At 38.5% G+C, this 24,504-nt stretch overlaps 2 protein-coding genes across 7 annotated transcripts in view; one reads left to right on the top strand and one right to left on the bottom strand.

The window, feature by feature from the left end:
• Window positions 1-27: 27 nt before the first annotated feature.
• On the top strand, window positions 28-3,875 carry LOC138140072 (patched domain-containing protein 3-like). 4 transcript variants are annotated; one of them, XM_069060776.1, is made up of 16 exons: window positions 28-169; window positions 242-360; window positions 411-657; window positions 705-778; window positions 828-1,067; window positions 1,228-1,399; window positions 1,466-1,566; window positions 1,620-1,740; window positions 1,790-1,919; window positions 1,967-2,133; window positions 2,183-2,431; window positions 2,479-2,794; window positions 2,843-2,985; window positions 3,034-3,195; window positions 3,241-3,636; window positions 3,687-3,875. In XM_069060776.1, exons 2-16 carry the CDS (start codon window positions 275-277, stop codon window positions 3,816-3,818), a joined length of 2,736 nt encoding a protein of 911 aa, XP_068916877.1. In that variant the 5' UTR covers window positions 28-169; window positions 242-274; the 3' UTR covers window positions 3,819-3,875. The 4 variants fall into 4 exon arrangements, with proteins under 4 accessions (XP_068916877.1, XP_068916878.1, XP_068916876.1 ...); XM_069060777.1 differs by lacking the exon at window positions 28-169 and having other exon boundaries at window positions 219-360; window positions 1,620-1,734; XM_069060775.1 differs by lacking the exon at window positions 28-169 and having other exon boundaries at window positions 219-360.
• Window positions 3,876-3,877: 2 nt separating this feature from the next.
• Window positions 3,878-24,504, bottom strand: part of PlexA (plexin A) — a 62,415-nt gene continuing 41,788 nt past the window's right edge. For 2 of the 3 annotated variants that reach the window (XM_069060773.1, XM_069060772.1), the window contains 15 exons: window positions 19,370-19,498; window positions 17,040-17,140; window positions 11,096-11,225; window positions 10,876-11,038; window positions 10,617-10,825; window positions 10,227-10,560; window positions 9,828-10,174; window positions 9,541-9,773; window positions 9,203-9,488; window positions 8,902-9,147; window positions 7,802-8,845; window positions 7,569-7,752; window positions 6,802-7,512; window positions 6,586-6,740; window positions 3,878-5,234 (listed from right to left, as the gene is read on the bottom strand). In XM_069060773.1, coding sequence (XP_068916874.1) covers window positions 5,058-5,234; window positions 6,586-6,740; window positions 6,802-7,512; window positions 7,569-7,752; window positions 7,802-8,845; window positions 8,902-9,147; window positions 9,203-9,488; window positions 9,541-9,773; window positions 9,828-10,174; window positions 10,227-10,560; window positions 10,617-10,825; window positions 10,876-11,038; window positions 11,096-11,225; window positions 17,040-17,140; window positions 19,370-19,498 — 4,449 coding nt within the window. In that variant the 3' untranslated portion in view covers window positions 3,878-5,057. The remainder of the gene's footprint in view (window positions 5,235-6,585; window positions 6,741-6,801; window positions 7,513-7,568; window positions 7,753-7,801; window positions 8,846-8,901; window positions 9,148-9,202; window positions 9,489-9,540; window positions 9,774-9,827; window positions 10,175-10,226; window positions 10,561-10,616; window positions 10,826-10,875; window positions 11,039-11,095; window positions 11,226-17,039; window positions 17,141-19,369; window positions 19,499-24,504) is intronic. The other variant, XM_069060774.1, reaches the window with a different exon arrangement.

Here is a 24,504-nt window from a genome sequence, read left to right as displayed (position 1 = left end):
AATCATGAACATGAATGTTCGTTTCAGATAACACAGTTGTTATCCTTGCTTTGTACTTATTAGTGACATCAATCTATCGTGATGATTCACGTCATGTTCGACGTTAATTGTTGGTTTATTAAATCGAAAGCGGGACCTGCTCAAAGATATTAATTAATTCATCCATTAGGTATTTATGCCCCATTAATTAAGTATTAGTTGTGTAATCACCCAGGCAACCTCGTCGTAATCGTTATCACAGAGCGATGAAAAACTTGTAACAATCTAGATTGCAATGTCAACTAAAAATGCGGCAAATTTAAGTTGGTACCAACGATTTACGTATGCCATTGTTCATTTTACCGAATACGTATTTTACAAGTAAGTATGCCCTAAATTGAATTGCTGTGAATGATGTGTTTCACTTTCAGTTTGGGATTTAAAGTTGGCCGCAATCCCAAAAAAACAATTCTGTTCTGTTGGATTTTTGTGTTTTTAAGTTCTTTGGGTTTTTTGCGTTTTCACCAAGAAAAAAACCCTATAAAATTATGGGTACCCCCGAATTCAAAGTTTACCACAGATACTCAATGGCTAATGGAGAAATTTCAAGTGGGATATCGCCCTCAAGTTGTGCAAATCGTTGCGGAAGATGTGTTGACTCCGGAAGTATTACAAAATGTAAGATACAGTACTAAACTTAATTTCGCGCATTACAAGGACGTTAGCTTTTAGAACTTCATCTGATCGTGGAAAATGCCAAAACGGCACATAATGTCAGCTGGAGCGACGTTTGCTTCAAGTAATATGACTTGGAAATTGTAAGTCTGCAGTAACAAATTTGTTTACAGGATTCCAAAAGTTGACAAGGGCTTGATAAAACTGATGGAGGGAAGCAAGAAATCGCAAAACGTAATCGAGAAAGACCCGAGTGCAACAATGAACGCAGCTCTTTATTGCAGTTTTGTGGACGCGATGAGCCACGAATGTTTTGAAAAGAGCATTTTAGAACTATGGGATTTTGACTCCGCCGTAATAAATCAACTTACCAAAGAGAACATCATTAATACTATAAATACATATGACAAAAAGTAAAATATTTATGTATACAGTCTTGTGATAGTTCTTAACACTGCAGCATCTCATCTAATTTCAACTCGCATAGTTTAGAAGCAGCCACAAATCGCTTGTCATTTAGAGGTCACTTTACCTCTGAATAATCAAAATGTTAATTTTTTGATACACTTTTAGCGCTATTTTGGGACGATTCAAAAACTACGAAGACCTACTAGGCGGTATTAAACGTAACGGATCGGGACACATAACAGGTGCAAAGTCCGTGCAAAACTTTTGGATGGTTATGGTGAATTTCACAACTGTGGACATGGACAAAACTGGAAATAACGCAGGAACTGCAGATTGGGTCAGTCTATTTGGGACCGTCACAACAGAAAAAAACTCTAACATGTATTTATTTGTACTTGCGTAGGCGTCTGAAGAAGCTCTGGAATGGGAAACACGCTTTCTGTACTTACTCCAAAACTACAAGAGTGATAATAATATGACGGTCTACTATACAGCTTCCAGAAGGTAAATTGATTTGTTTTTACCAACGAAAGTATTTTCCTTTTGTGTTGCTGCAGTTTTGGGGACATAAGCAACGCAACTATGTTCCAAGACATTGGCATTCTCTGTATCGGCATCTTCATAATGGTGATATATGTACAGTTCGTGATCTCTAAATTTAATTGTGTGGAAGCAAGAGTACCAAACCCAGCTTTCACTTATTTTTTCATAAATTACCATTTCGTAGGTGACTTTGGGCTGTATCGGACTGTTAACTGTGGGAATGGCCTTCATAGTTGGATGCGGATTATGTTCCCTGTTTGGCGTCTCTTACGGACCCATTCACACTTCATTACCTTTTCTTTTAATGGGCTTAGGTAACATTCGGTACGTTTAATACTTCCATTTATCGAACATTGTGCAGGTATCGATGATATGTTTGTGATTATGGCATGTTGGGACGACTTATCCAAAGAACAAAAGAAACTTCCTGTACCGGAAAGAATAGGTTTGATGCTAAAACACGGAGGGGTGTCCATAACAGTAACATCTGTTACGGACATCTTGGCCTTCATTGTGGGCTCATCAACTGTAAGTTATTCTCGCGAAGTAACACAATAACTTAGGACAACCATTCAAGATCCTGCCAAGCCTCGAATCTTACTGCATTTATGCGGCTTGTGCTGTTCTCATGACGTTTCTCTTCGCCGTGACATTTTTTACCGCGTGTTTTGTACTCGATCAAGAACGAGTGGAAAAAAAGAGAAACGGAATCATAGTTTGTTATCAGCACGAAAATTATGAACCCAACGCTTGTAGTCAACTCCAAATTTCTAACAAAGTGTTTGAATATATTTACAGTAAAGTGATTCTCACGAAAATAGGAAAAGTAATTGTTTTACTCTTTGTAAACGATCGCCTAATCATTGTTTTCAGATCTCAGTGATAGTAATAACTGTGATATGTCTAGGGTTTAGTCTTGACAGTATTAGAAGGTTGGAACAAAGATTTGATCCCACGTGGTTTATACCGAAGGATTCGTACTTCGCAGACTACTTAGCCGTACGCAAGTCGTACTTTCCTACTAACGGTTTTGAAGCTGGTATTTATACGGGTTCGGTGAATTACAGTCATGAATTAATCAATATTAAAAATATGGTGGATGATTTATCAGATCAACATGATATCGCATTAGGGGTCATTTCATGGGTGGACCCGTTCAGAAATTTTGTCAAAATTAATTTCCAAACAGGTGGGTGCAACACCCTAAAATCTTCACAATACGTCTTTCAAATTTTAGACGTCTACAACGAAACATTAAGCGAAGAATATTTTAATTTGTATCTGTCGATGTTTCTGTTCAGTGCCAGGAACGCAGTGTATCAAGCAAATTTTCGGTTCGATAAACCGCTTGAATGTGGAGTACCAGCACCAAAAATAATCGTGTGTGGACTCACTTCGATATTCGACTGTCTAAATCGCTTGTTTCAGATGTCAACGGTAGATTTCCATTTTAACCAATTCAAAGGCCCTGAAGAGTATCTCCCAGCGATGCATAAAGTGCAGCAAATCGCAGAAAGTTGCAACTTCACCACAGGAGATAAGTTTAGTACTGCTTGGTCGAAAGTTTTTGCGTCGTGGATCACCGACGAGGTACTGTTTACTCTCGCAACTCCTAAAACTACTGAAATATTTTAGCTGATCGATACCGAAGTTATGAGAAATCTTCAGTTAGCATTGCTGTGCGTGATGGCGTGCACAGCGTTGCTGATAGCCGACATTCAAATTTGTTTTTGGATATTTATTTGCGTCCTGCTGACTATGGTAAATGTTTGCGGTTTTATGCAACGCTGGGGGCTGACAATTGATTTGGTGTCGTGCATCGGTCTGGAACTGGCGATCGGTTTGTGTGTTGATTACGCCACTCACATTGGTCACACTTTCCTAACCGTGGAAGAGGGAACTAGGATGGACAGGTCGCTGAAAACTGTGACCAGTATCGGCTCTGCCGTAGTATACGGTGGTCTGTCTACGCTCATTGGAGTTTTTATGCTCAGCCAGTCCGAAGCTTACATTTTTCAATCATTTTTTAGGGTACTTTTGCAATATCTTTTTGTGTTTGTTTTTCAGTAGCTCATTTTCAGATATTTTTTTTGGTGATAACTTTTGGTTTATTCCACGGTGTGGTACTGCTTCCCGTGATTTTGAGTTGGGTGGGTCCCCGACCGTACAACGTAGGAAATGTAGTACAGCAAGGTGATATAGAAATAACATAGCGATAAATGAAATACATAATGTATTGTCGAGGGGAGGTAATAAAGAAGAAACATTTAGAGATGTTTTACTATTTAAGTATTTGAAATAACTCCATTCAGTCTTTTATAATGACATATAGTATTACATAACCATTCATATTATTGCAAATGCAATCGAGTATACACACAGTACTATGAATACATCGTGCACACACACTTAGTATATACAAATTTTTCTACGCAATTGTCCAGAAGCATAGTTTTGGTAAAAATGCAATTATAAAACTTATGTTATAATTTAAAAAAGTAAAAAGAATATAAAACAGGTAAATAATAAAAAGTCGCACTGCTCCACTGGACGTGATATGCGCAGTTGTCCGTAAAGCGAGTCGAGGATAGTTTCTTTTCTTCGAAAATATGCAAAGGACGGTTACCATTCGTATGAGAGAATGAATAAAATGAGATTCGAAAGAAAACGATCAATATATCTGATTTGGATCCCCGGACTTCTTTACAGACGATCTAAATATTAGTTTTACAGCCTGAAACATTTCCATTTGAATGTACTTTACAATAAAAATCATGTGAGAACGAAGGAACGAAGGTGAACGAATTGTCACAGCAACACTGTCACTGTCCCATGGGCTAGTGGGCGCAGCGTCTTAGTACTGCTGTCTGCTTTAACGAAAACGTACACAGCCTTATTACACGTACACAAATCACACTGACACAACCCGTGCACAGTATGTATAGGTTGAGACATCGATGATTGAAAAGTCGCAAATAAACACTACACCCTGCTGCTTCCTCCAATGCGGAAGACAATTGTCTTGATTGCATTCAACTAAATATAAAAATATTAAACTGTACAGAGATAATAAGGTACATTCATCATACAATTATCAAAAAAGCATTAGACTTGATATTCACGCAAATATCGATATATGGACTACGGCTGAGTTTCAGCACAGCAAAGCATAAACAGAATAACGTTATCATAAAAATATACACTTATTTATGGAGACAGTACACCACTCAATCCTACCAGAGGCACTTAAAGTCACTGAGTGCGCACCGACCCCGACACTGAACGACTATACTGCATGACAGCAATCCAACAACACACAGAGAAAGTTTGATGGATATGTATAAACGGCGTGCATTGCTCTATCAGCAGGCCAATTCCTGAGGTGCTGATGGCTGCAGGGGGACCACAGGAGAGATGGGAGGCGCCGAAGGACGCATCAGGTCAGGCCAGTATCACGGTTGCCCCTGCTCTGACATTATGTTGTGGACTTGTTCTAATTTGTAATGTAGCCGCTGTTTCTGGGAAAACTCGTCTTCTTCCAGAGTCACAGTCAGCTGCTCGTTGTATTTCATCGCGTATGTATAAAGCTCGTGCAACGCACAATTCGTGTTGAATTCGGTGGTGTGAAGCTAAAATCAAACTCGCTTACAAAATGGCCCACTGCCACCCACCGGAACTTTCCCCGCCAGTAATTTACCCACGATAAAAATCCAGATCTATTCGATACTGTCGTTTCAAAAAACATGATCAAAAGCTATCTAACAAATCTACACATCTTTTTTTATAAATACGGTTGGCAGCAACATACAGACCATGTCGATGTTGTTAGAAATTCTCATTTTTCACGGAAAATTTGTCACAAACAGAAACGTGTAAATGGTCTGAGCACGACCTGCTGTATTATAAATTATAATGCATTATGAAAATGTTTTCGAGAAAGGGCCAATTTCCGCTGATAACGGCGCCACAAAACGGGCGCTTCACTAAAAATATTAATCAAGAGGCAATATAACAAAGAACAATAACAGCACTAAACACAAAAACAACTAACAATAAGGGAAAAAACTCACGAATTTAATTTCAAAGCAGCAAAAAACGCGGAGTTTTTTTTTGACTTCAAATTCAAAATGTCATTTGAATAAGAAAAATTCTCGGTAACAAAAACTTAAGATGAATAATATCCCCAAAAAGCAGCCGTCTACTAGCGCTCTGCGGGGATCACACTACATTTTTGAACAGGCCGGCTATAATCAAGGAAGTCAATTTAACTTCCTTGGTTATAATACAGCAGGCCGTGGATCCGAGATAACGAATGTTATTTTAAATGGAAAGTTGGTGGTAAAAAAAGTCCCCAACTAAAAAGCTAAGTTGGCAATAGAAAACATTTTTACTGTGCTATTGTTATTATTGTTTTACTGTTTTGTGCTATAGCAGCTGTATCAGTAATTATTAAAAATAATTCAGAAACAAATACTTCTTCAATTTCTATGCCCATTTTAAGCCATAGTTATATAACATTGATGAACACACCAAAAACTAATGTGAAGTGACAGTTGTTTAAAAACTAGTGTAAACCTGAGCAATTACATCATCTTAGATGTTACTGCATAAGCTTATATCCGTTATAAACCAGCTCCCTGAGGTAGTCATCTCAAGGAATATTCAAATCTATAGAAATGTTTGGAAATTAATAAGGTACTAATTTAATGTCAATGTGAACCATTTGTATAAAAGAATTAATTAAGGATAAAACCTACTAAATTCGTGCTCTTTTATTATGTATTTGTCATAGGCTTATCTCATGTACTTTGAAACAAGTCACCAGTTTTGAGAGTAGCGCTCATAACAAATGAACAAAAAGTCATTTTATTTTACATATCCCTGGAATTTTTTGATCGTTTACGAAATTTATTGTGGGTTGAATTTGGCGGCAAAACTTGCGGTGGATAAACTTCTGTTTTTCACATCTATCAAACTCGCCTCACTTACCCTTGACTCCTCCGCCAGCATCGCGTTCATGTCTTGATCAGAAATTGCAGACATCATTTTAATATCCGAGTAGTACCTCTCCACCCACTCTTTGTAACATGGAATGTCCTTGGCATAGAGTAATTTGGAACTTGGAGAATCTTTACCTGTGAAATACAAAACGAGTGAGATCAACCTGATCGGATTCGAGCCGGTCCTCCAACTTACCTAACCTATGGTCCGATGTGGAACAGGAATCCATGAATGTTTGAGCAACGACAGATAAACACGAATCCACTATATTTGACTTGTGTATGTCGAACACGAAATTAGGATTTTTAATAATATTGACCCAAAACCTGAGCGGCAAGGAATTGCTCTTCCAGGTGTGCACCACTTCCGGATCGGAAATGCCGTGCTGCAACGCCTGATCGTCGAGAAAATCGAACATGTACTTTATGGCAAGAGGTAACGCGGATCCTCGATGAGCAGTGCTGAATATTGTTTCGAACAGATCATCTACGAACTTCTGCAGGGTTCCCTTGGTGGCCAGAAGTCTCGTCAGGTAAATCTCCGACACCATCTTGTTGCCTCTCTCCCCTTCTTTCTGGTTGTCGTTGTCGTGATGTTTGACTAGATGCCAAACTTTCAAACCTTGATCTTGATCGTGGTTTAATGGGCTGGTGGCGCGGCTAAGCGGCGGACTTGCCGAACTAAACTTGCTCAAGTTCAACGTCTCGTACTTGTGAGACTTCTCGTTCTTCTCGGAGAAGATGCTTAAATTATAAATAGAACTTTGCTTTGACACTAAATTCAGACATCCACCGTCCGGTACTCTGTAATGATTAAGGGTGTTCCTCCTCTTCCAGTCTCCTTCAATCTTATTCGTGCTATCTTCGTCGTACAAAATCAAACGACCAGACGTGCCAGTGCGCCATTCTGAAAACAACCGATCACAACCCCTCCAGCAACACCGACAAAAATTCACAACAAACCTAAATCTAAATCATCTTTTCTAGGTCTCTGCGAGTACGGCGTTGCTCTGTAAATTGTATCCAGAGACTTTTCTTTAACTTGACTTATTGTATCACAGTCCAGAACCTTCACAGGGACGTTATCTGTATTGTGGTCTAGTCCACCAACAAACACCGTTTGTTGTGAAATTGAAACATACACAGTCTGAAAAAAATTCAATTAGCGACATTACATTGTCCAGACTTTGACCTACCATCGGCTTAAAATCTATTGATTGTCTAATGAGTTTTTCTTCGCTGAGTGAATACCTAGCTTCGGATGTGATAGCATCTACGGGTCCTTTATCAACTTGCTGCTTAACAGCTCTGAACAGCATGAAGAGTGGCTCACCGGCACACTCTCGCAGAAACTTGTACAAAAGGAATGTAAACCACGCACTGAGCATCTTCTCTGCAACGCTTTCCGTCCGTCTCAGGAGCAACTTGGGATGACTCTTGCCTTCCATACATTTCTCGATGAGTTCGGCCAACAGCGTCTTCAAAATATCGGTGCAATACTCCATTTTGCTCTGAAGAGTGACCATAATCAGTGACGCAACGTTGACCTTGTCTCGCATCGAGAAATATCTGTTGCTCTCGAGAGTCCTGATGAACAGCAACAAGAACGTCTTGTTCATGATCAACTGTCCGAAACATCTCAACCCTTTCTCCTTTCTGATGAGTTCCGGACGCTCCCACTGCAGGACAGCGTGATCGTCAACATTCGGGAACAAAATCTTCATGGCGTAAGTCCTGTAATCCAAGAACGGGATTCCACCGGATGTCAAATCTCCCGTCAAATCTGTCATTTCTGTCTGGAGTTCCGCAAACGCCTCCTTGCACTCCGCAGCTACTCTCAGCTCCAGTATGTCCATCTGTTCTTGCATGTTCTTCAAAACGCGATTGCTCTCGGTCGATTTCCTCCTGTAAGCTATTAAAAATCCGCCGAAGATCAAGAGAATGACGACTACGATTCCAATCGCTGCGATCATCGTGGGTTTGGAAATAGGACCGTTTAGGCCTTGAGCGGGAGAGTACGACAGGTGGCCGATGTTAAAACGCAAAGACCCTCCAACGATGACCATCACCTCGGGGAGAGCCTCTCCATTCAGCTGTCCCTCTCGGTCCAAAGCTGGGGGTTGCGTTTCCGGGGGGCGACACGTCAACTGTTGCCTTGACAACGAAGTAACGTTGCAAAAACTATTTCCTATTCTCACTTCCACGTCAGATTCTTGACAAGCTCTGTCTATGTTTTGGCCCTAAACAAAATTAAAAAAAAAATGACTCACGATTTTTGACATCCCACGAGTCTTACGTTGATGTTGAGGTATTCTGACTTGTAGTATTTGACTTCTTTGTCGAACGGGACGAAAACCGGATTCGGGAAGAGTAAAAACGGCGAAAAGTCTTTATTCAGAGTGAGATTCTGCACGCCGGAGACGTTGTCCATTCTAAAGCCGTATTCCAACTTGAGGGGATTATCGGCGTCTAATTTTGTCTCGTCCGCTTCGATAACTGGACTGCTGCACATCATGCTGGTGTTGCTTTGTACGGTGCACTCCTGTAATGAATTTTATGTGAAGAGACAAGACAAGGCCGTCGCCTCGTCCACTTACGCTTATAAACATCTTTTTCTCGTAATAGACGTACATCTGGGGCTTTTGTATGTACGCCAGATTTTTCCCGGTCACGGATATGCGAATGCCCCCGGCTGGTATCCCTTTAGGTACTTTGATCTGACTCGCCACTCCGGATTCGGCGGATTCAATTATGGGATCATCGACATATTCGAACAACTCTTTTTCGAAGTATCTATCGCCTTTGTCGAACTTCATTTTCAACTTCTTCGCTTCAGTTTTGTCTGAGGCGCTCGTGATACATAAAGCTTGATTTTGATCGGTTCTGAAAGGACAATCGTCGACAATTTGTACACCACCAAATGCGCAACACTTACGAGAGTATTCTGCAGGGCAGATCACCGATAAAAGCTTGTATATTACTTCCGGCATTCATATACTTCCCAGTGATTTGTAACATTGTGCCTCCGGATTTTGGGCCATATTTCGGGGATATTCCGGTAATTACCGGGTCAACAAAGTTGAAATGAGTTTTCGATTCTCCTCTGTAATTTTCCACCCGCACCAGGACCGGCCCGTGGCGGTCTTCGTTGGTCCCCGGTCCGTCCACCTGAAGACACTCCACTGTGACCCCCGTTCGCGCACGCTACCCCACCACACTCACCTTGCAAACGATCTGTTTGGTCTTGATGTAGAGGTGCTCGTAGGGTTGGCAGTTGATTCCCGCGATCATGACACCGGTGTAGATGTCTTGAAAAGTCTTCCCCAGATTGATCCCCTGGATCGTGATGTTGGTGCCCCCTTCCCACGGCCCCAGTGCCGGGCTAAAAGACGTAACTTCGGGATTTGGACAAGTTTGGCTCCTGTTGAGCCAAATGGCGGAACCTCTCTCGCATTGATCCTTCACTTCGCAACGATCCGAGCTCTGACACCAACCACAATCGTACTTTTTAGCCAGCGCAAGACACATTCCGCAATTGTCGGCCATATCGCGGCACCGATATATCACAACTGAAACGCACAAAAAATAACTCGGGTCGCCGAAATACACCCAAATACTTACTGTGAATGTTGTCCGGGTTGTCCAGGGGTTTGGACCCGCCCCAGATGACCGCGAACGTCGCTGTAATATTCGGCGCCCTGGATGTGTACGAGAACTCCATCGGGTCGCAGTAGATGGTGTCGCCCAGCAGCTGGGCGTTGACACTGGTGACTCTTCCTTCGATATTAAACTGGCAAACAAATCGCGTCTGGACTATAAATTGTCCAATAATGTGCACCTTCACTTTGATAGCCTTTTTAATGCCGGATGCCACCAATATTTCCGGGGAATTCCCCACGGTTGCGTTGATGGTTGGACAAAATGCCGGACCTGACCGGTAGCTCGGACCCGCCCTCTGATAATAGAACAACAAAGTAAAAACAAATTGCGACCGTTCGTTTAACTACTTACGCTAACACCGGTTACCAGAATGTCGTTTCGACAATTCTCCGCCGTATCGTGAGTGCATCTGTGGCCATCTACGCACCAATCGCACGGAAACGAAGACGAAACGCATTGCGTACAAGAGCTGTACGTGTTGCAGTCGAAGAAGGTAAAATTTGTCGCGACGAAATCCGGCCCCGACGTCATTCTCACCGACAATTTAGCGGTAAAATGGTCTGAAATTTGCCTCGTTAACGATGTTTACAGGAATGGAGGAAAAACTTACGTTGTCCTGGAGGAATGGAGGGCAAAAGATCAGTCCTAGGAGTGGTGCAGTTAACCCCTGATCCCTTCCTAGTGGCATTGGTTATTAATGGTTTATCGAGGACTGTGAACGCGCACAAGAAATGTCCTGTTAAACTGGGTAGATTGTCAATTATGAGATCCAACTGAAAAATGGAGAGTATTATATTGACGTCAAATTAAGTGTGAACGCTTTTATGTACCGTTCTAGCAGTGGTTCTTTGTAGTTGATTCGGAATAACCGAAGTTATTGTTGTACACCTTCCACTCTTATAACTAATCCAGTATAAAGGATCTTTGGCAGCATCTTGACAGTCTGAGCGGAGGCTACACCTAAAACATCACGACAAACTTAAGTTTTTTAGCAAGTTATTAGGGAGAACTAATTACGTTTATTAAAACTTGGCTATAATGGAATTACTTGTGATCAAAAAAGTTTGCAAGTGGCTTAAAATCGAATGAAAAATATGTTCGAAATAAATTTGAGAGTTTTTAATCAGGTTTCGGTCAAAAATCCGCAGTCGTGGCAGTAAAAATATGTATATTTATTGATCGGTAATAAAAGCAACACGGTTCTGATGGTAGTTAGATAATTTAATTCGATTTATAAAAGAAACAACCGGGACGATTTGGAAGAATCGAAACGTTATTAGTACGAGGAGCAAGCAAATTACGCCGGGATTATTTACAAGTCGTTTGCATCAAACTACATTTTGCTAATATTCAACCGAGAGAGTATAATGAAGAAAGAAGTAGACTTTTTGCAATGTGGATGATGAGGGTGGGGTAAGCCGGTATTTACATTCTTGATTCTATTCAATAAAATTGGAGGGATTGCAGTGGAGTTGCAAAACTAATAAACCACCTAAGATATCGACTTGAAACCCAAACCAAGTTGTTTGGCATGAGAGGGGAAACAAAACCAATTATGAACTGGAGCCTCTAACCTCTCTCGAGAGAACTGGAAGTGAAAAAAATTAAATTAAAGTGGATATATGATTTGTGCCATCAACACAAAATCCGAGGAGATAAAAGCTGACTTCACAAAAGTCAAAGCAGTCAGAGCTAGCTAATTAAACGAGTTATGCGGACTGTTAGTCAGAATCTGTTAAAGAAGCAAAGTGTAATAATAACGCTGCAATCGTGGAAATGTTAGGGTCTGCTAATATCCTGGAGGATTCTGTCAACCGAGGATCGTGTCTTGCAATAATGAGCGACGAGCAAATCTCAAAGATAGTTAGAATTTAATCGAAAAAAAATCGTAATTCGCAATTCGTACATGTACGCGGCATTCTCAGACGGCTTTAATTTTTTGAATATAATACGAATGAATTTTAATGTTTGAAATTAAGTGAAGGTGAAAAGCAGATTTGAAGGCAAAGAGCAATTTATAGATTTGCATGAACCGAGGGAAAACCTGCCAGATATTGCATGTCAGAAGGTGGTGGAATGAAGGAATCCACATAATTAACTAGGGGTAGAAGCGAAAGAACGTGGGTAAATTGTAAACTATCAACGTAACCAAAAATAACACCTGAATCTCTCAAGAAGGAATTGAAATTACTTTTTACGCAAATAAGACAACGGAACTCTTAAATATTAACAGAGCACCTACCTGCTCAGCGGAATTGTACACTTTTCCAAAGTCAGCGTAATAATTTCGGATTTGAGAAGAAGATTCCGAGGGAAACAATACCGACTAAAAACCGAGTAAATCAATTGAGATATACGTGCGGCAATTACAAGACTTCTTTCTTTACTTTTATTTACGAACTTGTAAATTTAATGGCACAAACTTTTCCGAATGCAAGAACTCTCAAAATGATACAATTAATCCCCGAATAAAATTTTACACTTGAGTAATTAGTTAATAAAAGCTCCGAAATATGTAATTAGAAGTTTTAATTGCCAAAAAGTAGACGATTATCGAAAATTTTCCGGGGGATAATTGCCCGATGCGAATATGTTTAAGACAGAGAGAGAAAAGAAAAGTTCTTCGGCCAACTAGAATACCAACCCTGTGTTGGTTGTCGTATTTAATGAAATAAATTGCAGGAACATGTTAGAAAATACCTGTTAGAAAGCACTTTATTATCTAATAAATTTTCTCGAATTCATTGTAGAAACAAATTTCATTCCCCCACTTTTCAAAGAATTTTCAGGCAATATCTAAACTTAATTACGTTCATTAAAATTCTAAACTTATTAAGGAATTCTAGGCATGCTTATTACATTGTCTTGCACGAGCACGGTACTTCACAATCACAATCTTCTACTCTTCTTTCCCTCTACGCAAATATGTTCCCACTAATCCTAATTAGCAATGGCAATCTATAAACGGCTGCGTCTACGCGTATGGCTTGAAAGGTAGCTTTATTTATTGTTCCATCTGTTACGAATGGAGGTAGCTCATTTGCGTTGATGCGTTGCATTAGAAACGTAATTTCCGAAAATTTAAATTACTTCCGACAAAGATAGTGTGCACGTTTATACCTCCATGTCACTTTAATATTCCGATGTCATTTTGAAAGAAAAAGCTATCTGAATTGTGTGACTTAGGTGAGCGTCCGACATTTCAGATAACATCCGAGTAATGTGCGTGTTTATTAACTACATTTTTATTGTTACAAAATAAACAACTCCCGCCATTCCACTCCCTTCAACTTCCAATAATTTCCTTAATCTGTTTACTTATGCCGACTGTTCTTAACAGCGATAGACAGACAATTCCGGTTGATAAAACCACAAAAGACTACCGATTAAAATGAACCTAATAAAGCCGAGATAAATAAATTGTGTCGGTGATATCTCAGCTCATGCACAACAAATTGTGACTCACACTTGACGTATTAGTCATACCAGTGTTAGTTTACATGTGTTTAGACATAAATTATCATCAGATACAATTCATTCCCTCCTCCTGATGCTAAAATTCTACTTTCACTGTCCCCACAACACCCCTTCCTCCACCGGCCCTCGAGTTTTTACATTATGACTGAAAGAAAACGGAGGAATTTGCAATTATTTCAAGATAAACATAAATCCCTGCAAGATCCTCCAATAAGAGGCGGATCACAGATTGAATATACTTGTTTGTACGATCACGGGGCTTAAAAATATATCGAATTAAAGTGGTATTTGTATTTTCAATTTCCTCAATATACCGGGTCTCAAAGTGTTTATCGCTTTTCCGATACAGAGTACACTTTGAAAATGATACATAACGTGAGTGTAACACTAACGCAACGCAAGCCAGGATCTGCTTTGATAAAAGCTGGAACATCGTGGAATTTTACCACTTTATGTAATGTAGATGAATCTGATTCAATTAAGTTATCAGCTCATTTGATATTCGCGGTAAACTCGCATTTGCAATACTGACAAGAAGATGACATAGGTACGTTACACAAATATTTACATATTTAGATTTACTAGCTGACGATCTCGTAATGGTGCGTCGAGACCTGACGGTTTTTAAAAATCCTTCAAAAAATCTTATCAACGCGCTGCGAATTAAACCTGAGAACGGATCATACCCCTAAACCTTTGAACACCGAAATTTATACAACCAGTTCTACATCAGTTCCCTGTCCCGGGGCAAAACATTTGCAAGGAAATACGTCCCTTTGTTGGCTTAATTTATAACATCAATCAACATTTCTTAGGACTTTAAAAACACTATGCGTTTGCAATTTTCCCAACGCTCAGACATTGTTGTCTATCAATTAAACGTATATTAAATACGTCTATGCTCCGTTTTACGTCTCAGCGAGATGAAAATTAATTATTTTGTGTTAATTCGTTTCGAGGATTTTCATCGCATGATTGAGACGTGTTCGTTACCTGAAAGACGCTCGCGTCCCTCTTATCCTTTTAGATCAAATCATAGTAAGTGACCAACAAAGTTCACAATTACAAAGACGACGTTCTATTTTTGCAGCGTAACGTTTCAGTTTATGGGATTTAAAAAACAGCAGGAATTCCAAATAGTTTCGGAAGAAATTCAACAATCTCTTTGACATTCGGCTTCCAAATATTTAAACTTAACGTTTTGTTGACTCATTTTCGATACGAATTAACGGGGAACGGGTCGTTAAATTTATGGTACGTTCGGAGAAGCAAGTAAACTTCATTTTTAACCTTTAACGGTAAATAACTTAATCCCGCGATGACATTTTCCTATTATTTACTTTTGATAAATAGTGATAATTAAAAAGACCGTCGTTTTGATTTGTTTCAGATCTGAATGAAAACGGGAAAATATTTATGGGCCTGGTCGGACCTACCCTCCGTTGCACGCGATCGAAATTGTTTCACTATCCCTCGGGTTGAACACTTTTGACACAATTGTAGCCTTAACAAATTCGATTATTCTTTGTACTTCGGGTACATTCGATTAAATAAAATTTATATTTATTTATTTAAATTTGGAAAACTTCCCGAGCACATTCTAATTATGTTGATTGAAATTAGTCGGAACGAAATTTACAATTTGACCGACGTAATCGGATAAAATGACGATTAAAACGGCAATTCCTATTGTGGGCGCCTTGTGTTTCAAAACGAAACACCCACCGGTCACAAATAAGGCTGTCATATTTTTATGAATTACGCAACGTAATGACCGACCAATGGTCAATTTGCCCTTGACGGTGTCTCCGTTCATCAGATGGTTTCTTCTTACAAGAATCTGTTACGTAGCTGGGACCCCAGACCGGAGAAAAAATTCACTCCGGTTTTGCACCGACGGTAGTACATCAAAGTAAAAAAATATGGCGAGTTTATTTTGATGCACTTTGGCGGTTTCTTTTTTATGGCAATCTTCTAATGGAGCCACCGTACGAATTTAGGCGGCGTTCTTGCAGTGATTAATTTTTAATACGTACGTTGTCGCTCGAGTGTTTTAGTTAGCTAGTAAAAAAATATCGAATGACTCATTAAAAGTATCAGGGGAAATACAAAAATTGACATATATCTGACAGCGAGAAATTCTAGTCGCGCAGAAGGCTTATTTTATGAGTATCCTTCAGAAATTTTTGTTCTAGGCATGAAAACGGCTGAAAGGAAAAAGCAATTTAGTACTTGTAAAACCTTACGTGTGAGCTATATAACATCAATTTTTATGGGCACTCCGGAATAGGATTGAAATTATAAAAGCATAAAAAGAGTTTAGTATTTTGTCAGACGTTGGGTTATAGATAAGCACCACAGATAGCTATTGGAGCTTAATGTATAATTTAATATTTATGGCAGTTGTAATGTAATGGTTGACAAATTGGGGATCGTTGACGGCATATTGATTTTACCATTAGTGCACCTGGATACGACCGGGAGTGAAATGCCTGCTTTTGATGAACAATTAGAACAGTGATTGTCTATACTCTAATTGTTAAAGCGGAGCCGCCACAAAATAATTCATAAACTTTTCACAGCGTTCCACCAACCTAACTTCATTCCTCGATTACAATACATCAACATGGAAACGCCACAAACAACGCCGGTACGTCCGTCTATATTGACAACAATAAAATCACTAATGACTAAAAATGGCCACTGGAAAAAGCTTACCTACACAAAGACGAATTTGATCAGTTGCGCTATCGATTGCAAAGAATAACAAAGATTACGTCTAAAAACTGTTTGGCTGAAAACCATAAACCAAAAAGTTTACTACAAAGTTCATTTCAGTGTTAATATTAAAATTTTCAATTACCTCTGGAAAGTTTCCTCCACGCCCTAAATTGAATCTCGGTTCGCTTCGAGATATATTAAATCTTTCTAATGCGATTTTACACTATAATTTACAACAATTAGAAAATGATTCCGCAAGGTAGATAGGAAGCTTTCCGAGTGACAGATATGCGAATTTGAAAAAAAAAGAATCTCAGAAATTGCGGGATCTTCAAATCAAGAAAATTTGATCCGTTCTGATAAAAGAGAACGCCGTTTAACTATGGCCTTAATATTAGAATGCCAAGGTCTTGAGGTTTTATGCGTTGCTCGAAGGAGAATGGATTATTGTTGTTGTACAGAGCGGCTTCAAAGGTAAATTACACTCGTAATTAAAATTTTTCTGCTCGATTACAATAGATTAAACGAATAAGTGTTCGCAACGTATTAAAAGAATACGGTAAAAACCAAACTTACTTGTTTTCCAGTGAGCACCACCCACAGTACGGATCCTTTGCACCGAGGCATTCCAAGCAACTCCTGTACACGCTGCATTCCTGCACTTTTACTTTCGACACCTAAAACAAACAAGGAATGCAAAATTAACACATCGCCGCTAAGTCATCGGCGAGTGGTTCCTCTCGCAGGAACGAAATATTGAATGGAAAAAAAATAGCGGGAGAATAAGTGATACGGAACGTTTCCAGTGGCAGAGAATTTGTATAAAAATATTATTTATGGTTAATTTATCTTGAAAATAAAACGGAGAACCAACGAATCCATTATAATAATATTATGAACATGGGTGAGCAGGCGAACGAAATGATAAAAAGCAGAATCATGAAGTGAAACAAAAATGAATTACCATCGCTGCCGCGAACGACAAAGATTGCTCAACATTCTTGTGTGTATTCCGTACTCCGATGCAACAAAATATCGTTTACTTTTGCGTAATGTCATGTGTATCTTCGACGTAATTTAAATGTTAAACTGCACTTGATAATTTACAAATTAGTCGGTTTTCGGGCGTGCCCTGTGAAAAAAAGCGTTGCCTGGAAGCTGCATCCGCAGGTGCAGAACACGACGAGACCATTCTTAAATTTTTATGAACAAACATGCACACGCTGAAACTTTGATGTCTGAAATTTCAGAAATGTTTCTCTCTATATTTTGCTTAAATTAAAATAAAAACGCGATTTTAAACCGACTCCGCAATTCCGTATACCTTGTGGTGATACACGAGTGCATATTTTATTCAGCTTGTAAATGTGAATAAAAAATTCGGCTACGTTTTTAAAAATTCCACTTGAGTCTTTTTACGGCACATGAAGCCGACATATGTAGCTGAAGAGTAATTAACCGACATCTTTAACTCTTTAGTGTCTCATGCGTGCGACGGCGACAGTGTGAAAAAATTCAATCTGACAAGCTTTGTGTTTAAAAGCGACCTCAATTTAAAAAAAAATTCGTCATTCACACCTACCCCTTAAACGATGGACTAATACGAATTAGTTAGTAATTTATGCGCGACAATGCGGTGCGAATTCCGGGAAGGAGACAATCAGAAGTGTCGCTAAAAAATTTTGATGACTTCGATATTGATTAAGCTGCCGTCGTATTGCATTTATTTTGTCGGGAATTGTACAACACCGGTTCGATATCGGAAGTATCTTAAAGGGAATTACTTTTGTTCGTCCTTATTACGGGGGTATTATAAGAATTAGGGAGGCGGTGGAAGACGAAAGACTTATGAAATCTTCGAGATTGAATTGGAAAAATACTTCGGCAGTTTTGGGGAGACACGTTGATGTGATTAAAAGAAAAATAAGAATTTATAAAGCTCCAAATGGGCGTGATTTCGCAGCAAAAATAGTCATAACGGCGCGTATTTCCCCCAGCAAAATACCTATTCCATAAGTTAGAAGGCCCAAGAACACGCACAAAACCCTCGTGTTCATGCCAAGTCAAGGCACGCACAAGACGGTGCACCCGATGGGTCCAGACCTACGCATGCGTCATTTCAAAAGGGAGGAACAAACTTTTCATTGATCATATTTTCCTTTTCGAATGAGTCAAGTTTATTGAGTGGTTGTAGTGCGGCGAATTCAATTCTGATTGGCACTTTTCAAAAACGTCACAGTTCAAATCTAGCCAGGATATGTTGCACCGGAACGTACTCCTATTCCATTACCGATTAAGCTCGATCCGGAATTGTATCCGGGACGAAGCTCGAATCGACGGGAAAAAATCGCTCCTCTTAAATTTGCTACTTGCCCTTGCGACTAATCTGTTTCATAAATAAAGGTAATTCGGAGGCATAATCCGTGCTAAAGTTGGTCCAAGAGTTCCGTCTAAATAAAATTAGAGAGAGGGACCGGTTTTAACTGTCGAAATAAGTGTCGCAACGATCGATTTTGTTACAAATGTACGAGCCGATTGAAAAACACAACATTTTCAAAGCAAACAGTCAAAAAAGGCACAAATTCGGTCAACAAACAATCAGGACGAAAACGAAGTAAATAGCCGAAACAAGTCTGACACTTTCTGAGACGTTCTTTTATAAGTGTGCACGGACCTAAGAGCTTGTACAGAACTGGGAAAGGGAAAAATGAAATCTATTGCTGGAACGATTCCCAAACTGTCAACGCTGTAGCCCAAATATTTGTTGAACTGATTCCGAAGTGATTAAATCAATATTATTTTGTCGAATCGACCAACTTACACACCGAACGGACATCGAATCAACATGTTTTCAATTTTCACACACAAAACACACACATTTTGTAATGGTCATAAAATAATCCTACCTTTTTCTCCGTCATGACGTACAGATGCATCAACTGCGAATCGAAGTGTAAATCTGGATTTACAGCCGAACCTTCTTCCACAGTCAAATCACCATATTCGAGAGCAGAAGAACGCGACTCCACCACCACCTGGAACAAATACACACAGATTAAAATCAGATCCGCAACAAAGAAACCACTGACACCCAATTTTTGAGCGCCATATTTTTCAAAATTCAACAAGATAGGTATGACACAGGAGTAGAAATCCATGCGTTTAAATTAATTTAGGCAAAAAACAAAAAACGGTTATGTTGAATGTTGAAGATGTCATAAATTTTATGATCGAAGGATTTAAGATGTGCGATTTTCTTGTGCTAGTGTACGAGTAAAAGAAGCCATAACGCAAACTTGTACTTGTAGAACTCATTTATGAAGGACAGGATTAATAGAGTTTTTGTAATATAAGGAAAAGGGGATCGCTGCAGAAAGCTGTCTAGTCTCATCTTTTACCACAGTTTAACTTACATCGATTCTCCCTAGTTCAGCCTACTCTGTTCTTGTAATAAGATTTGCTGTGGTCCTCACCTGCGTCGATCCAGACTTATTCCCAAGACAACTATTTAAAATCCCCGTTGCTATTTTACTCCCACCAAGTAAAATTACTCTCCCAAAGAAATTTATCAGGTCAACACACCGCAGCCACAAATTACAAATAGTGCTGGATTCAAAACAATAACTTCGCATGTCAACATTCCAAATGATAGGGATGTTTGGTTAATCCAATGTTATATTGTTGCATCGCTAATCTCTTTTTCCATACATGCTTGGAATTCTGGGATGTATGAATCACACTCACCAGATACGAATTCCACATAAATCAAGCACATAAATTGTTAGTGTAATTAAATTTACTAATGACAACATTCAAATAGGAAACTCTTTGCTGGTTAATTTACACAAATTGGCCGCACCGAATTGTCAATGATATTCCGTCGTTGAGCACCGTCGAAAACAGAATGCAGATCGCAATCTTAAAATTTGATTAGAGCACATTTTGCAACAAAGAAAAGCTCGCGTGAGGATGGACAGAGAAATTTGCCATATGCGGCGGCATAAAAATGATAGTTTCTCACAACCAGGAAAAATATCATTGAGTCAAAGGCGGTTAGCAACATTTATCTGATCCTCTATATAGCACCCCCTCATTGTAGTGGGGTGACATATTCATCCTTTACTACTGCAGCAACAGTTAGGGCGCCATATGGGTAAAGCTATTTTACACTTACGATTCTTCCCTTTGAAAGCGTCGGCACCGAAATAAAAAGGATCCCTTGTTTACACTAGATCAAAACAACAAATGTGCCAAAATTTTAAGCACCACTATCTGTCGAGGTTACCGCAGTCAAAAACGGAAACTGAAAAACATACGCTCATCAAATCAAAACAAAAAGAATCAAGCGGAGCTAAATTACTGTTAAAGGTCGTTTATTGATGTCGGTATGTTGGCCAAATGTGTGGCTTTCTGCTCTGGAACCATTTCCGTTCTTGGTCCGCTTCAATGGTATGTTGAAACGGAGAACTGAACAAGTGAGATTAACTTCTCCAGATTAAAACAATTGTTTTCTCGCTTTCATTTTGTCGACATTAGCATTGTTATATTTGCACAAAAACAATCCAAACATATACTTTCGTACAAATTACACATTATGTATCTACACTTTGTTAAATAAAAAATAAATTTGGCTACGGACCCTGTTTCCATAAACTGGTCAATATTTCTCACGTTTCTTGACTCCTCCACACAACTTTCAAACATATCTTAGTTTTAACGGGCAAACCACCGATCGAGCGATTTCTCTGTTTTACCGACAACAGAGATGTTCGCAAAATGTAACTTCGAACTGTGTTTTCTCATTTTTCTCGTGTTAACTAATACTCAATAAAGTTTAAGTTTAACGACACTTTAAAAAATTCTTGGCCGGGGTCTGTAAGTCGATAAAATGAAATAACACTACTCAAAAGTCCGGTGTACAAAATTGTGTATAAAATTTATGTGCGAGTAAGTTACGTAACATTTTCAGTCATTCCTACCTCGGGAGGATAAGCATTAAAAAATGTCCATCCTATTCGCACCTGTGAAATACTGCACCGTAAAACCTTCGAGAGTTGCAGATGTTACAATATTTATTTTCAATAAGCACGAGAGCGACTTGAGCAAAAAAAATGTATACAAAGTATACGAATGTATACGAAAGTATACGAAATTGTTTATTATTACCATCATCGTCTTTTGGTTTTTTTTTTAATCACTATAACTAGCAATTTCCCACTCTACCGGGTGTTATCGAAGTCCACGTAATAAATTTAACCTCCTTAAAATAAAGATTTTTTTCTGCTTATCATTTTTTCCGCAAATTATTCCAAACACAGTCAAAATTAAATATAATTTGATCCTTAAAATTCATACCCACCCATGTTTTTACGCATTCATTGATAAAGAAGAACGAAAAAAATTATATTATACATATTATCGAAATGCATATAATCGATTATGCGTAACAGTAGAAAATATGTATGTACTATGATCTTCGACAATGTCAAATTAGGGGTTAGGAAAATTAAAAAAAGATTGGCGATTAAATTTATTTATTACGTGGACTTCCATAACACCCTGTATATTTTTTACACATGCTAATTTTTCAAAAATTTACCAATAAATATGTTAGATATTATATTTAAAGGAATAAACACAAATAACCTCTTTCAATTCAGCTGTAGATTTAGAAGACATTTTTTTTTTTTAATTCTATCAAGACAGAAGGCGGAAAAATTTGGTAATACGTAGTTATTTACATTACAAATGCGGTAGGATACATTTTACAGCGCGAGGTTTTTAGATTGAAACACGACCGCGCAGCGGGAGTGTTTTAACAAAAACCGAGCGATGTAAAATGCCTACCATTAGTAATGTATTAATCTTTTGGATAATTGTTCACTTTAACTACTTCTGGAATTTTCGCGTTTTTTCTGGCTACACAGCCTCAGCGCGTCCTCCTAGATCGTTTCCTACCATTCAAACCTTGTGCAAATGAATTTTCCTTACCCTCTAGTTATACTAACACATTGGCGCGACCTTGAAACACAACAAGAGAAAAAAAAAGGCATTTGCACAAGGTTTGAATGGTGGGAAACGATCTAAGAGGACGCCCTGAGGGTGTCTAGCCCGAAAAAACGCGAACATTCCAGAAGTAGTTAAAGTGAACAATTACCAATCTTTTGGGCCGACAACTCGTTTTCTCAAATTTGAAATTTGTTGTAACCAATAATTTTGCACAACCTATCAAAGACTGACATTTGATTTATAAAATACCAGAAGCTGGCGCCATCAGAATTCACAATTTTCTCAGAAGAAAACAATGAAATTATGTTCATTTTCGAAAACTGAACGGATCAATGGTAGCGGTATCTTGTCTTAGTATAAATGGACTTTATTTATGACAAGCTAACATTTTTTTGAAGGTCCCCGGAAACTTAAAATTTTCGTGGTATTTTACACACTCCGTGCGGTAAAATGACAGATAGTTTGATTAGTGTGTAAAAATCAAGATACCGTAGCTGTTCAAAATGTGTAAACATGTCATTTTGAGTTGAGGAGGCCAAAAAATAAATTTCTGCAACTCCGTAGTTACGTAATTAGCTTCATTTAATTCAAATCTCACATATCATCCGTTCAAAATTGAATGTTACATTGAATTGTTCTTCGTGCAAAAAAAAAGACATTTTCTACTACGCAGTCATTCGTGGGAATTCATTAGTTTTACTAATTTACGACCACCCTGACCCTTGTCACTTCACACTTACAACATTTCGCTCTACCGCTACCTAATTTCTCAATCATACAACAAAAATGATCACAGAATTAGCAACAACGTTATCCCTAAGTTATCCTTTTGAAAGTTAAATCAGTCCTATTCAAAGTGGTTTTCAGGTTTGGAAAGAAGGACTGGAGAGTTCTTTGATCTACAAAATGAAATAAACTATGTATTTTATCAAAGCACATCTAGGTAAAGCTAGATTAAACACGAAAAATACAGAGGAAGTGTAATTTACAATTTATTCAGTAATACTAGATAGTCCGCATAATGTATGATTCACCTGTATACAGTATTACTCATTTCGGTAAATGAGAATACATTTTGCACACACACTCTTCGTTTAGGTGAATTATAAAATAGCTAAGGATGAAATGGTGTGAAATTAATTAACAAAAGAAAAAACGATAACAAAATACAAAGTGTCGATAAAAGAACGAATATCAGGAGTCCTGTGGAATTCGAATATATTTGATTTTGGCTGTTCTGTAGCATATTGTGGTACCAAAAAGAAAAACAGAGGATATGTAAGTCCACAGGTTTTTAATAGACTGTTGTGAGATGAAAAGTAATTACAATAGAGAAAAATTGAAGAAAATGACAAGCAAAGCAACTAAGACGTCGAACTCACAACTGACGCTTTAATAATAATTTGACATTTGACGTTGATGACTTCAACGGCTCGACATAGTTCGACACAATAAAATTATAGAGTCGCACAATTCCAAAGGACTATTGATATACGTTCTTTTAGAGACACTTTGTATATTTAAAATCAAAATCATTTTAAGGCAACGTGGCTGAACAAGGTACGAAATGCTCTGGTTCTTGTTTACTAGCCTTAATGATTTTTAAAACAGGATTCTAACAATTATACTGGAAAGCTTTTAAAGATAATATATCAAGAAAAGTTTTGTTTGTAGTGTGTACGGAGTAGTCTATGCAGTTTTGCTCTTGCTGCTTGGGAGTAATTTGAGATTAGTTCGGAATAAAATATGAAAAATTTCGCTGTGGGGAAACGTTATAATTCAGTGTGAACAGTCGATACAACAGCTCATGGAATTGAAGTCGCGTTAAATTCGATAAAAGTGTTGTGCGACACCTATTATCATTTCATCGATTCCCGAAAAAGTATTCATTTTCGGTCGGTTCATTTTAAACAAATTACTGCACTATGGGGGTGTGCATGTGAAAAAAGCACAGGAAATGAAATTATCACAGTCGTGATTATTTGTAATAGGAAAGCGACGATAAAATTGTTTTTGTCGGTGGAAGCGACAT

The sequence above is a fragment of the Tenebrio molitor genome, chromosome X (assembly GCF_963966145.1).
Source record: "Tenebrio molitor chromosome X, icTenMoli1.1, whole genome shotgun sequence".
Lineage (NCBI taxonomy): Eukaryota > Metazoa > Arthropoda > Insecta > Coleoptera > Tenebrionidae > Tenebrio > Tenebrio molitor.
Note: the sequence above shows the minus strand (reverse complement) of the source record. Positions and strands in the feature narration are given on the sequence as shown.

Bases quoted from the DNA above. Each gene is read 5' to 3' on its own strand.
- LOC138140072 (XM_069060776.1), top strand. From the start codon at position 275: ATGTCAACTAAAAATGCGGCAAATTTAAGTTGGTACCAACGATTTACG. The intron at 361-410 runs GTAAGTATGCCC...TTTCACTTTCAG, and splicing joins ACCGAATACGTATTTTACAA to TTTGGGATTTAAAGTTGGCC. The intron at 1,567-1,619 runs GTAAATTGATTT...GTGTTGCTGCAG, and splicing joins TACTATACAGCTTCCAGAAG to TTTTGGGGACATAAGCAACG.